The following is a 13,885-nucleotide window of genomic DNA, read 5'->3' on the forward strand; positions in this document are numbered from 1 at the left end:
TCTCCCGGCTGCAGCTGGAGCAGGTGGGTGTTCAGGGCGTGTCCAGACTCCGTCGCTGCTCCAGGCTCGTGGCCCTTCACTTTCCTGTACTTTCGCTGCTTCAGGAACGTTCGTAGCTGCAGGTTACGTTCAGTCTCACAGCTGCTTCTGTAGGGATTCAAACCGTCGACTCCAGGTCTCACATCTACTCAATTTTCCTAATAGTTCAACGAATGTTCTCAGAAAACAGAACAGGAACAAGTCCAGACAAGAAGAAGAAGAAGAAGAAGAAGCAGCAGCAGCTCCTGGTTGACAACTCGGTGACAACGTTCATCAGAAAGGCAACAAGCATATTAAAAAAACTCAAATGTGTTTCTAGGACCAGGTCCAAGAGTAAAGAATGGTAATAACACCAGAACCTAAGAACAGAAACAGGTCGAGAACCTTGGAGCAGGAATAGAACTTAAACCCTGTCAAAGGACCAGGACCAGGACCAGGACCTAGAGCCAGGATCTAGAAGCAGAACCAGAACCAGATACTAGGGATAGGACCAGCAACAGAAACTAGGACAACTGTGTTACCGTAGCTTCAGTAACTACGGTAACTTATCCATGAATTCCAGGTACTGATTGGTCAGAGTGAAAACCTGAGAAAAAACATTTTTAAAGCTTTTGAAAAATCACACGAGAAAAGATTGGCTGTGGTGAATAGACTTTTTGTTCCTTCATGTTGTCTATTAAGAATTAGCCTGGAGCTAACTGTCAGATGAAACTATTACATTCACTGTCTCATTAATACCAGTCATGGGCTCCGGGGTCAGACGTGCACTTACATAAGAGTTTGATAGACCGCCCAGCCCGGCCCAGCCCGGTCCAGCCCGAGGCCAAGGCGGGGCCAAGGTAGGGGCTGGGCTCAAATCTTATAATCCATTTAATGCCGAAGCTGCTGAAAGGTCACCAAACTGCCAGAGAAGGCTTTTTGTTTTTAAGATGACTTATTGTTTGTTAGGAAACGCAGTTCAGACTTGAACTTGAACTCGTGTGTTTACACCACTGGGAAAAGAAACAGTCTAATCCCAATCCTTATTGGTTACTTAGTCCCAAAACACCTTGAGTGTAGAAACAATAAGTGCAGATTAATTTAACTGCGGATACATTTTACGACATCATTAACTAAAGCTGAGGAGGGGTTCATTTTTTAAATTTTTCTTTTTTTTGCAATTGCTCGCAGAGACACAGCACTTGTTGATCTGTCGCTAAGTTCAAGTCTGTTATTTTGTGATGTGGACACAAACTGACCACAGGAGGCAGCAGTGGACCAGCTGCCCCCCCTGTCTTTCCCAGGGTCCACTGTTGAGAGCACAGCTCTGTGTCAGTGCTGCAGCGGTTCCTGCTGCTGCTGAAGAACTTTCATCTAAAACAAGTTCAAACTCAGTTTTGGTTTTGATGCAAAATCTGCCTCTGGCCCTGAAGAGGAAAAAAAAAAGTCCAGGCTCCAGTCACGTACATGTTCATGAAAGGTTGCAGACTTAACCTATGTGTGTGTGTGTGTGTTTCCATTCTTGTATCTATGCATGGGTGTGTGTGCATGTGTGTGCGCGTGTGGGTATTTGTGTGTGTGTCTATCGTTTTGGTTATAAATCAAGTTCAGTTCAGTTTTCAGTGGAATGCAGTCAGCGTTTGGTCGGGGAGTGGCTGCGCTCTGGAGATTTCAGTTGTGCTGAAACAGAACATTTGTTCAAAACCAGAATCAGGTTCACGTTTTGCTGGTGCATGAAAATAAATCCTCTGCTCACAATAGACCAGCAGACTCTCATAGCTCATCTGTCATTGGCCTCTACCTCTGGGCACTAGTTCATTGTTTTCACTGCGATATCACCTTGAACACCAATGCTCCTTCAGAAAAGTCCATTGAGATGAATGAATAGATTTGGAGAGAGGGCAGTTGTTGATTCACTAGACCAGCAATCCATGTCTCACTGGGAAATGAAATCCCTGAGTTTCTCCATGGACTTTGGTCTGTGAGCTAAAATCACTGATTTTCTCCGTTGACTTTTTTTTCTTCTACCTTATGTTATGTTCCTTTGACTCGGTCTCGGTCTGGTTCTAACAGTGTTTGATGCCGTTATTCTAAAAGTGGTTCCTAATCTTGTTCTTCCAGGACATGTCAGAACAGAAGTCACAGAGGGTTGTTCTATCAAGACCATCCAGGTTCAGGTTTGTGCTGGAGCCAACTTTATTCTGCAGCCTGGTCTGTGCTAAATCTGAACCCTGGTCCCTGCAAGAACCAGGTTCGTGTGCAATTGGAAGAAGAATGTCAACCAGGAAGAAGAAATTCATCATCTCAACGCCTGCAGAGCTGCCAATCAGCCTTCACTTACGTAGATCTGCGTTGAGGCCAGCAGGGGGCGGCAAAGGACAACAAGACCAACAAGACCTGCAGACGATAAGCAAGGTGGGAGAAAAGTGCAACAGGACCGAGAGGACCAGCAGTTCCAAAACGAAAATCATGGCACAGCAAGACCAACAGGGGGCAGCAAAGAAGCACAAGGACCTTGTGAAGTGCAGCTTGACCAAGAAACCAAAAGTACTTTCAGGGTTAGCAGGGGGCAGTAAAGAGAAAAGACCCACACGAATAGCAAAGTCTTGTGTTTGGAATGCAGTTTTTATACTTTTAATTCAGAATTTTTATGTAAAAAGTACTGGTACCAGTTTTCAAGAACAGGAGTGATGTGCAGAGGTGTAGTAACTACAGATGTATACGTTTATTTCTGAGAAGGTCAGAAGGTTTTTATTGGACTAACAGAAAGTACAAAGTGTGGAACTGTATGAGACAGTCAGGTGTGGCAAAGGAGTATGTGAGGGTGGTGATTTAGATGTGCTGTCAGAGTGACTGAGGGGTTCAAGGTAGGAATAGGCTTACATCAGTGTGCAGCTCTAAGACCGTTTTTGTTTGCTGTGGACAGTAGATGGACAGGTTGACAGATGATGAGCAGGAGGCGCCATAGAGCACGATGTTTGCGTTTGACATTGACTCTGTGGAGCAGCCACAGGTGGAATGAAGGTCAGCAGGAGCAGGACAGAATATGTGTGTAAATGAGAGTGAGGCGGGTGGAGGATTAAGACACAGGGAGGTTTGATTCTGCACCTGATATTTCCTCTTCCTGACTTTGAAGCTAGGCTCCTCCCCCATTTCATCAGGTTTTTTGACCTCATCCTGACCTCACAGGCTGAGGTCCTGAATGTCTTCTTGTTTTGGCATTTACTATTTTATTTTTTATTTTATTTTATTATTGTCTTATTTTTTCCCTTCATACTTCATAAGAAATCTAATTAAATCCAGAGGAAACACATATCCCTAATTGCGCCTCCTGTGGCACCCTTTGTCGGTGCAACGACTTGCACTAATTTCTGCCACTGTGGGACAAAATAGGGACTCTATTATTATTTTTTTATATTATTATTATTATTATTAATAAACACATTTTTACAACTAGAAAATTAGAACATTTAAAAACTGGAACCCTATTCTAAACACGAACCCACTGGAATGAACTTAAATTTATTAATTAATAAATCTAATTTAAACTTTATTTCTTCTATCTTGACTGGTTTGATTTGCATAATCCCCAGTTTATACCTTATATCTTGGATTGACAAATGAAAGACTTGCAGTTTGAAATTGGACATTGACGCTGTTGGGTTTGTTTTTTTAATCTCTTTATTGATCACATGATCAGATGATCCTGTTTGAGCAGGAGGAGTGGAGTCTCTCCGTCTCTCTCAGGAAGTGGAGAAAGAAGAGGAGGAGGTGGAGGAGGACACCACTTTCCCATCAACCACCTCTTCTATCACCACCACTCGCTTTGTTTTGGTGGTCGTTGTTGAGGTGGTGAGGCTGTGGACCAATCAGAGGAGACCAAAGTAAGATCATTTGCTGAAACGTATACAATTTTAACCCAAGGTTTTTGGGATGTGGTTCTGAAAATTCTGTCGTCTGTCGTTTGTGTTTCCGACTCCTCACCTCTCTCCGTCCAGCAGCCTCCTGTACTCGGCGATCTCCAGCTCCAGCCTGGTCTTGATGTCCAGCAGCATCTGGTACTCCTGGGACTGTCGCTCCATGTCGGCTCTCAGCTGCGCCAGCTGCTCCTCCAGAGACGTCACCTGCAGCAGAAAAAAAAAACCCAATCAGGATCTGACTCCATCTAGGATCAACATATCCAGGTTCAATCAAACCACACCGTACCTGCACCTGGTATCCAGAGAGCTGCATGGAATAACGATTCTGTGTCTCAACCAGGGAAGCTTCCAGAGATGCTTTCTGTGGAGGAGATGGATAAGAGCCAAAAGTTCACGACAGTCAGACCCCGGTCAGAAGATCAGAATGAGGTGAGTAGAAGGGGTTTACCTATGTGGGGTTCAGTTGAGCTCGTTAGGATAGTTAGGATAGGTCAACACACACTCACCATTCCCAACATGGACTGAAGCTCAATCTCAAGAGACTGCAGTGTACGTTTGACCTCCGTGACCTCTGAGCGGGTTGTCTGTAGCGTTGCTGTCTGAGTGATAACTTCTTTGTTCAGGGCCTCAGTCTGCACAGAAGTCACATGACAACGTTGGTCAGTAAATGCCAATGCTAGCCCTCTTTGTTGACCCTTAATATACAATCCTGCTGACCAGTTAAAGATATAAACCAGTCATAATGCTAACCAGGTAAAGTCTCAGGTCATTCAGGGGTCATGGCCTCAGCCTTACCTTGGTTGTAAACCAGGTCTCCAAATCACGTTGATTCTTGGCGGCAATGGCCTCGTAGTGTTCTCGGATCTCTGTCATGATTTTGTTCAAATCCTCAGCTGGAGCCGCGTCCACCTCCACGTTCACCTGTCCGCTCATCTGAGTGCGCATGGCCAGCAGCTCCTGTCCAAAACAACAAACAAACAAACAATGTTGATTGACTGTTCAAACAATTGACTGACTGACTGACTGACTGACTGACTGACTGACTGACTGACTGACTGACTGAACCCACCTCCTCATGGTTCTTCTTCAGGTAGAGCAGCTCCTCTTTCAGGCCTTCGATCTGCAGAGTCAGGTCTGCCTTGGCCAGGTTCATCTCCTCCAGGACTCTCTTCAGACCATTGATGTCAGCCTCCACCGACTGGCGCATGGTCAGCTCATTCTCGTACCTGAGGAGGCAGATGTTCAGCTAAGTTGGCAGCTCAGATCAGTTTTTAGCATATATTTTTTGCTTTGTTGACTGAGTGGGCTCAAAATCTTAGTAATCAGGTTTGAGGACCAGAAGTAAAATGGTTTGAAGAATATTTTTAAACTAAAAAAAAACAAAAACATTCCAGACTCACTTGGTCCTGAAGTCATCGGCAGCCAATCGTGCATTGTCTATGCTGAGATGTACGGCGCCGTTGAGTCTGACGGCAACCTGGATCTGGAGGAACAGACACAAAGAAATCATTTCTGCTCAGTTAAAGAAAAGTTACAGCATTTTTAAATTTTTTATTCAAATAACTCAATCATGTGACTCACCTTGCCAGTGATGTCAGCGATGGTGGCGAAGAAGGCAGTGTAGTCTCTGGTGCTGGGGCCGACCTTGCTCTCCACAAACTGTCTAATCTTTAGCTCCAGGTCAGCGTTGGCCTTCTCCAGAGCGTGAACCTTACTCAGATACGTGGCCAGGCGGTTGTTCAGGTTCTGCATGGTGAACTTCTCGCTGCCGACGATATTGTCATCTGTGCCCGACAAGCTGTAGCTCATGGAGGAACTGAAGCCACCACCTGCTGCCGCTGCTCCCAGGCGTCCGGCAGAGGAGATGCGGACGCCTTGGCCTCCTGCTCCGCCATAGACGCTGCCAGTAGACACCACTCTGCCACCACCGAAGCCTCCGAGGCTGCTGCTGCTGGAGGAGGTCCTGATGGACCGGGAAGAGATGACATGTGAGGTCATGATGGCTGCTGATGATGTTTCTTGTCCTGAGGCTAGAGACCAGAGTGAAGAGGCTGAAGGCGACACATCCTTTTAAAGCAGTGGTTATCACAGGGCAATCAATCAATCAGCAGCTGAGGTGAGGCTGGGCACGGCTTAGGAATGTCACTGTGGGAGGTGTGTTGCGTGTCAGGCTGTCAGAAGAAAATATGTCACTTTCAAACCTGCTTGCGCTGCAGGTCGAACCACATTATCAGGTAGAAAAATTAGGCATGGGTTACGCAAGGGGCCACAGATAGGAGGCGTCGGAGGAGACATGTGTCCATTCAAGTTCAAGAGCTGGCCAAACCAAAATATAAAAGAAGTTGTGCTTGTGAGTTCGATTTGATCAGGTACGGACAACAGTATAAAAAAAATCACATCAGCCTGTGGGGTGAGGATGGTGACAGGGAGGGAGACGAGGGAGACAAACCAGTGGACAGAGGGGAGACCAGGTTATTGCCATGACACCCTGTTTCTTAAAAGATTATGGGGAGAGAAAGTGCTCAGTGCATCATGGGCGTTCCTCCAGCAGACTTGGCCTATAAAGCAGCGGCATCTTTTATAAAAGGAAGGTTTTTAGGTTTTCAAAGATCCCTCTCTCATTCTACTCTTATACACCTTGGGAACTGTAGGTAGGCCTGTGTTTGTAGAGCAAAGTGATCAGTGTGGCTGACAGGGTCTCATTAGATGGACAATATACGGTGGGAGGAGGTGGATTTTAAAGTCTGTCCTTGATTTTACTGGGGGTCAGTGAAGAAAAGCCAGGACTGGGAGCTGTGGTCAAATTTAGGAGCTCATTTTTCAGCATTCTAAAGCATTTAAATGTAATAGTATTCATATTCTTGTCTATTGTTGATAACATTCTGCACGTAGTAAAAGGCTGATTTAAAACAGTTGCCTGATACGTGGCTCAAAGGATCAGATCTTGATCTTGATCAAATAACAACAGACAAACAAGAAAGGTTGAGAGCAAACCTGAGGGACCAGGTCCTCCTGGCTCCCTTTCAATATCCTCCTCCTTAACCTCCTTTCTGTCCCCTTTCTCCTTAATTTCTACCTTTGCCTCACCACACCTCCTGCCCACGGCATCTAACCTGTCATTACACACTGTTCACACCCTCATCAGAGCGGCAGAGATGGAACCAGAAACCAGTTTCTACGCCCTGTGGCACTGTTTTCCTGTCAACACCATGGCCCACTCTATAGGTGAATGACATGAGAATAGCACTGGCTGTCACTCACTCTGACCACGCCCACTCTATAGCTGACATTTTGAGCAGGGTCACGGCGTCTGGGGTGTGTCAGCAAGTTTGATCAGAACCTGAGTGAAAGGACCATACAGGAATGAGAGGAAGATTAGAGAACAAAGGACATTTTAACCCCTTACATGACACACACACGCGCACACACACTAGTGCACGCACACATTACCACACAACACACGCGCACACACACTAGTGCACGCATGTACACACATGTATACCCACACATTAACACACAAACAAAAAGTATGCACAGACACATATGCACACCCACAGATATGTACACTCATCACTCACATAAGTATGCTGTATGTGCACACACACTCAGTGCACATACAGTATATATATATATATATAGAATATATACTCAAACCTGAAACCTTCAGGACCCTGAAGTCCTCTTCCTTAACCACTAACCCTAACCTATATATATATATTATTTTATATATATGTATATATATTATATTATATATATTATATATAAGTATTGTTTTTAGATATTTTCAATATTTTATTAATTTTCTTTTTAAACCATAACTGAGAAGATTACGCACAGTCTACTTCTGTTGAAGAGTTTGTGTGTGTATTGTTGTTGTTGTTGTGAGTGAAGCGTTCGTGTGTGTTGTACACGGGAAACAGCGCCCCTCTGTGACGTCTACCGTTATTGGTTAAACTGACTTCAACGGTCACTGTGCACTAGTCGTTGAAGTTTACAGAAGATTCGAGAAAGCCGTTAGCCAACCCGGTGAGCATCTAAGTTGCTTCGACTGAAACGCTGGTTAAAACATCGTAACATCGTAGCAGGTCGACATTTTTCCCAATTGGAAAAGTCGGAGGCACGTGTAGTATTTTCTTAAGTTAATTTTAAGATATAAGCTTTCACGAAATGGCGACGATGGTGATGGAACAGCCGTTAGTGACAGATTGGGGAATAAACTGCTACCGTACTAGCGCCTTTAAACGATGCTTTGTTGACAAATTGTCGTAAGTACTTAAAAAATATATTCGAAATTAAAATTTAATTAAATTTAAACCAAAGTCATGGTTGTTCCACCTGAAAAAACACATTTTAAATAATTAAAAAAACATTTGTCGTCAATTAGCAACAGTCAAAACACAACCACTGCTTTCGCCTTTTATTATCACTAATCATAAAAAAATCATAAAACAAGGAAAGTACACGCCACATATAGAACTGATATTTGTAATAAATTTATAAAGAGTCAGCGGAAGTAAGTCTGTGTTTCCAGCTTTACCCAACTGTAATAAAACCCTGGTGCACCTCTACAGGTGTTCCAATGAGAGGCGCTGTTTGTGCACATTTGAGAACAGCCAGTACACAGGACAGCTCGGCCACAAGGGGTCAGTATTTTTTCTTAGTCTTTAATCTTGTAACGTGTTTGTGAAGTAACCTTTAGTTTTTAAGGTTTTACCTTCGTTTTTACAGAAACGATTCTCCCTGGTTTGTCGGCTGTTATTTAACTGAAAATATTTTTACTTTTTCATCCTACTTGATTTTTGTACATCCAAAAAAGTTGTCAACTTCACTTGGACTTATTTGTTTTGAGCTCTTGTCTGTTGGATGGTTATTTTCTGATTGTATTACAGGTGGTGTAGTGCAGATAACATGAGGAATACACTTTAGAGTACGGTTTAAATGAACTTATTTTTTTTATTTCTGATAAAGACAGACTTTATATATTGTTTTCATTTTCTTCTTTATCTTTTGATCTAACTCTCGGTGCTGATCACATTTCCGAATTCATCCACCTCTTGGACAATGGTCACTACCTTGGTTGTCCTGGTGGTGGTGGTGGTGGTGGTGGTTCTAGAGGAAAAATACAGGATCCAAAATCAGTCAAGAGTACATGATCTAATCCATCTTCAGATCTTCTACAGTGACTAAGTCCAATTAAACTCTACTTCATAAACTAAAGCTCACTTTTCGGTCTCTCCATCCAGCAGCCTCCTGTACTCTGCGATCTCCAGTTCCAGCCTGGTCTTGATGTCAAGCAGCATCTTGTACTCCTGGCCCTGGTGCTCCAGGTCTGCTCTCAGCTGAGCCAGCTGCTCCTCCAGAGCGCTCACCTGCCTCTGGTACCCTGCCAGGATGTTGTTGTAGCGGAGCTTGGTCTCAGCCAGAGATCCTTCCAGAACATTTTTCTGTGGAATGAAGTAAAGGGGCAGGAGTCGTCAGAAGTGTTCAGACTCAGCATGGATGACATCAGCAGATGACGTCACCAAGGAAACAGGTACATTGTGCTTACCTTGCTGAGCTCACTCTGCAGTTGGATCTCCAGATTCTGTAGAGTCCTTGTGAGCTCGGTGATCTCGGACCTTGATGTTTCCAGGGTCTCGGTTTTGGCCGCCATGTCTTTGTTCAGCTCAGCTATCTGTGAAATGTGAAGCACAAATCAGTCTTAGTATTAACAACTGGGGCGAATGTTCACAGAAGTCATACAGATAATACTTTGTTTTATTGACTCAGTCCTCATCATCAACTCTGAACAAGATGAAATAGTCATCCATTTATTGAAAAGCTTTTGGAGTAAATTACACCAGAAAACCAATAAAAATAATGAGAGAAAAATGTAGCTAATAATAAGTAGAGTTACAAAAATAAATTATAATTAAAACAAAATTGTATTCTTATTATATTTTTTCATAATAATCATTAAGAAAAGTAAAGGATCATCTGGTTTTAAAAACTATAGTTTCTATGTGGGCATGTGTCTTCTCACCTTGGCCTGGAACCAGGTGTCCAAGTCTTTGCGGTTCTTGGCAGCCACATTCTCATAATGTTCTCTGATAGAGGCCATGACGGCTGACAGGTCCTCCTGAGGTGCAGCGTCCACCTCCACGTTCACCTGTCCTCCCACTCTGGCGCGCAGAGCCAGGAGATCCTGTAGAGAATTAAAAAAAGAAAGATTTAAACCATTATGTTCCTCATAAGAATGAAACTCATCTTCACTTTTAGGAGTTGGAATGCTGGTATTCTCAGTCAAAAAGACAGTAATTCATCCTGATGGTGGAGCGACTGTGTGATTTAAGGTGATTCTACACCAGGCTTAGAAACCAGTGAGGAATTAAGGTCAGACATCCTTAAACTCTGTGAACTACTCCTTTACATTCTTCAGCCTTTTCTCTTCTTTGGTGCTATTAAATCTAAGGTTAGCCTGCTATTTGTTTAGCCAAACATACAGTGTAAAACATGGCTAATGGTTAGCTACCTGACAGGTTCATATAAAACTATGGGTCAAAAGATACCCCAGTGATTGGTTCCTGCTCTGGTGCCTCACCTCTTCATGGTTCCTCTTTAGCAGCAGCACCTCCTCCCTCAGGCCCTCCAGCCTCATTTCCAAGTCGCTGCGAGCGATCAGCAAATCGTCCAGAACCTTCCTGAGGTTGGAGATGTCAGCCTCCACAGATTGTCTCATGGCCAGCTCGTTCTCATACCTGGGGAAAAACAAACCAATGTTGGTTTCTGGTTCAAATCCCAAAGGTTTAAAGCTTCATGTTACCACCCTTCCTTACTTGACTCTGAAGTCATCGATGGCCAGCTGGGAGTTGTCGATGGAGAGGACGATAGCAGCATTTTGACGAGCAGCGTCACAGATCTAGAGGTTGAGAAAGTGTTTTTCAGAGAACTGTCAGTAGCAGAAAAAAGTAAATAAGAAAAACAACGTAAAGTGTTTTTTTTTCTAATTTTTATCTATAAAAGTATCTGTTATTTCTTTTAATTTATTAAGTAAAATATGAAACCCAAAATGATGTGATTATTCTTCCGCTGCAGGTTTGTCAATGGAGAAAGAAGAAACAGAATTATTCTACTCTTGCCCCTGGTTCTCCTGCCCCCACCCCCCTATCCTGGTCCTGCTTACCTGGTCCTGCAGACTTTTGATCTGCACCCTGAAGCGAGTGTAGTCGTGCACCTCAGGCATGGTCCTTTTCTCAAGGAACTCACGGATCTTCAGCTCCAGGTCGGCATTGGCCTTCTCTAGGGAGCGGACCTTGGACAGATAGGTGGCCAGGCGGTCGTTCAGGTTCTGCATGGTGCCCTTCTCGTTGACTGTAAGGCCCTCAGCCATGCTCAGCTCAGCTCCAGCAGCAGCAGAGGAGCCAGTGGAGAAGGACTTGGAGATCCGTACTCCAGATCCTCCTGCTCCACCGTACACACTGCCAGATCCCAGGCCACCTCCGAGGCGGATGGAGGAGGAGGAGATGGACACGGGGCCTCTGCCGCCGGAGGTCCTGACGAAGCTGCTGCTGCGGTTGGAGAAGGTGTTCATGGCTGCTGATGTTCTCTTGGCTGGAGACTGCAGAGTGAGGAGCTTCCAGACTGAGTCGACTCTTATACACCGAGGAGCTGGGCGGTGGTCAGTCCGGTGGAGATGCCAAACATGCCACAGGGGTGGTGGCGTGCTGCTGGATTTGGAGGGATATCAGGTCCAGTGGCTTCTGTCCCTTTCAGCAGTGCCTTCAGGCTGTTGCTCCTCCTGAAGGACAGGTCCTCTGAGGCCTTAGGGCCGTTCTCCATGTCACCTCATACGCCCCCTGACACACCCAGACGAGGGCCTCCTCCACTGGACCTGCTGGACTGGTGGTAATGTCCAGATGGAGGTGAGTTTTCTTCACAAACTGGTTTCTGTCCCTGTGTTATTTCATTCTTAGAGGTGGAAAAAAAACATGTTTCTGTCCAGTTTTATCAAAGGTCTAGCTAAAATGCAATTATTTTATCACATTTAGTTATTTTTCCAATGCTTAGTTAACAAAATATTTCATAATATTAATGGTTTGCTAACAATTAACTTTTTTATTTTGTCCAATGTTTGGCAAATTCTTTTGTTAGTTTATCAAGTTTTTGATCAAATGTTATTTTACTTATTTTAGTTTTTAGTTTAACTTATTTTTTCTATCAAATATTTGACTAACCTTTGCTTCATGGTCATTTGTTTGAATTACTAATAGTTATAATATTAATTGATAGTCCAACATTTAGTTATTTTATTAAATGTGGGTTAACCTTTAGTTAGTTCAGTCAGTGTTTGTCTGCTTTCAACTAATGTATCACATGGGTCCCTATGTTTAAAATATTATACTTGGCTAACCCTTCAACTATTATTATTTTCTTAGCAATTTGTTTTAGCAATTTTTGTCTTTTACTTGCAAAAAGGTTCCTCGATGTCCCTTATGTTTCCAATATTTTACTTTGTGTAACCATGTTTGGCTGAACTTTCATTCAGCCTTAGACAAGATATTGTCTCACGCTGAATCAATATTAGTTTAATAATGTGGAAAAACCTGAAAGACTGGCTCACACACACACACACTATTGTTTACGCAGCTATTTAAACTGACAGTGGAAAGTTAAAGAGATAAAGATAATGACAGGGGATTAAAGGAAGACTTCAACATTTATTTAGTTCAAGATACTAGCTATGAGGGATGAGACTCCTAAAATGATGTTCTCATTGGTTTATGTCAGAGTCTGTCAATGCCATTACCTCATGGTTTAAGGATGTTTAAGGTCTGCACTCTCTCAAACCGAACCACGTAGATGAGATATGGCCTTTATTGGATTGTTGTTAACTAAAAAAATCAATCAAAATAATGTGTAACTAATACACCCATTATAACACTGGTAGGTGCATGAAACACAACTGTAAGGCTTTTATAGTTAAGCCACCTATTTTGGTTTCTCTAAATTGACGTCTGTCCAGTCAGTGCTGTTTTACGGTTTCACTCAACTGTGTCAGCGAAAGTCTTGAACCAACTTTGAAATTTCCCACACAAGTGCAAGAAACATAATACATATATATATGTTTTACATATATATTTATATATTTCTAAATATATATACAGTACACTAAGACTTTTGTCCAGTATATTTCTATAAATACATAGGTATATATGTATATATATATAAGTATTTATTACCAGTACCACTTGCTAGCTACGGTGTTAGCTCAGATAACTTTCTAGTTAAATCTAAATTTGGCAAGATTCATTATTCACTTTAAATCCTAAACCACTTGACTAGAAGGGACAGGTTTAGTAATTATAATAATTGAGTCACTCATTTGTCCCATAATGGGGATATTCACTGTATGGGTGTTTGTAACGCACATAGCATGCCACAGGAGGCGCCATTAAGTGAGTTGTATTTGTAACTTTTCACCAGAAAACAAAAAAATATATTTTCTAAGACTACGACATATTTTTGTTATGATGCAGTTTTTGTTTACTTATCCCATCCATCCTCTCTCATGGTGATAACTTATGAACACCACAGAGAAAGATCCACTAAAGGGTGAACCAGTGATGTTGTTGCTGTAAAGGCACACGTTTTAAGAACATTTTATTTCATCATCTACTAAAAACACTCAGACACATTGGTGTTGCTTCATCAGAGGTGCTTTATTTTTTTCTCTTTGTACAATCTTCTAGCAAATGGTCGTTCACTGTCAATAGCTGGTGATCTCTTTGCCATCTACGATCTCCTTGGTGATGATGACCACCCTGCGAGTGGAGGTGGTGGAGGAGGTGCTGTGAGGGTGAACCACAGGGATTAGTGATGGGTACACGTCACCTTATATCTGTGATTTTTAAAAAATGAAATATATACTGCTCACCTGACGGCCTCTCCATCCAGCAGCCTCCTGTACT

At 43.0% G+C, this 13,885-nt stretch overlaps 3 protein-coding genes and 2 long non-coding RNA genes across 17 annotated transcripts in view; 2 read left to right on the top strand and 3 right to left on the bottom strand.

Moving 5' to 3' along the window:
• The window catches only part of LOC103393431 (RNA binding protein fox-1 homolog 1), a 363,631-nt gene that overhangs the window by 342,685 nt on the left and 7,061 nt on the right, over positions 1–13,885 (bottom strand). The gene's annotated exons all lie outside the window — the stretch shown is intronic.
• On the bottom strand, positions 3,682–5,994 carry LOC103393439 (keratin, type I cytoskeletal 13-like). The gene is made up of 8 exons (XM_008330407.2): positions 5,520–5,994; positions 5,339–5,421; positions 5,008–5,164; positions 4,734–4,895; positions 4,445–4,570; positions 4,225–4,299; positions 4,003–4,142; positions 3,682–3,876 (listed from the first exon to the last, which is right to left on the bottom strand). The coding sequence occupies exons 1-8, from the start codon at positions 5,934–5,936 to the stop codon at positions 3,762–3,764; spliced, it is 1,275 nt and encodes a 424-aa protein (XP_008328629.1). The 5' UTR covers positions 5,937–5,994; the 3' UTR covers positions 3,682–3,761.
• Positions 7,836–11,150, top strand: LOC103393436 (uncharacterized). 7 transcript variants are annotated; one of them, XR_003052451.1, is made up of 7 exons: positions 7,842–7,964; positions 8,510–8,581; positions 9,182–9,471; positions 10,197–10,310; positions 10,457–10,623; positions 10,722–10,885; positions 11,013–11,150. It is a non-coding gene; the product is annotated as an uncharacterized LOC103393436 (long non-coding RNA). The 7 variants fall into 7 exon arrangements; XR_003052452.1 differs by having other exon boundaries at positions 7,861–7,964; positions 10,540–10,623; XR_003052450.1 differs by having other exon boundaries at positions 7,836–8,203; positions 10,457–10,885.
• On the bottom strand, positions 9,143–11,543 carry LOC103393438 (keratin, type I cytoskeletal 13-like). The gene is made up of 6 exons (XM_017040405.2): positions 11,101–11,543; positions 10,754–10,836; positions 10,519–10,675; positions 9,961–10,122; positions 9,487–9,612; positions 9,143–9,382 (listed from the first exon to the last, which is right to left on the bottom strand). The coding sequence occupies exons 1-6, from the start codon at positions 11,506–11,508 to the stop codon at positions 9,158–9,160; spliced, it is 1,161 nt and encodes a 386-aa protein (XP_016895894.1). The 5' UTR covers positions 11,509–11,543; the 3' UTR covers positions 9,143–9,157.
• LOC107989860 (uncharacterized) lies at positions 11,702–13,885 on the top strand. 2 transcript variants are annotated; one of them, XR_001761378.2, is made up of 3 exons: positions 11,702–11,839; positions 13,667–13,797; positions 13,872–13,885. It is a non-coding gene; the product is annotated as an uncharacterized LOC107989860 (long non-coding RNA). The 2 variants fall into 2 exon arrangements; XR_003052453.1 differs by having other exon boundaries at positions 13,875–13,885.

The sequence above is a fragment of the Cynoglossus semilaevis genome, chromosome 17 (genome assembly GCF_000523025.1).
Source record: "Cynoglossus semilaevis isolate Cse_v1.0 chromosome 17, Cse_v1.0, whole genome shotgun sequence".
In the NCBI taxonomy this organism is placed as follows: domain Eukaryota; kingdom Metazoa; phylum Chordata; class Actinopteri; order Pleuronectiformes; family Cynoglossidae; genus Cynoglossus; species Cynoglossus semilaevis.

Coding starts and splice junctions, on each gene's coding strand:
- LOC103393439 (XM_008330407.2), bottom strand. CDS start 5,936: ATGACCTCACATGTCATCTCTTCCCGGTCCATCAGGACCTCCTCCAGC. Junction 4,571..4,733: donor AGACCTGGTTTACAACCAAG/GTAAGGCTGAGG, acceptor ACTTCTGTGCAG/ACTGAGGCCCTGAACAAAGA. Junction 4,300..4,444: donor TTCAGTCCATGTTGGGAATG/GTGAGTGTGTGT, acceptor TCTCCTCCACAG/AAAGCATCTCTGGAAGCTTC.
- LOC103393438 (XM_017040405.2), bottom strand. CDS start 11,508: ATGAACACCTTCTCCAACCGCAGCAGCAGCTTCGTCAGGACCTCCGGC. Junction 10,837..11,100: donor TCAAAAGTCTGCAGGACCAG/GTAAGCAGGACC, acceptor CTCAACCTCTAG/ATCTGTGACGCTGCTCGTCA. Junction 10,123..10,518: donor TAAAGAGGAACCATGAAGAG/GTGAGGCACCAG, acceptor AATTCTCTACAG/GATCTCCTGGCTCTGCGCGC.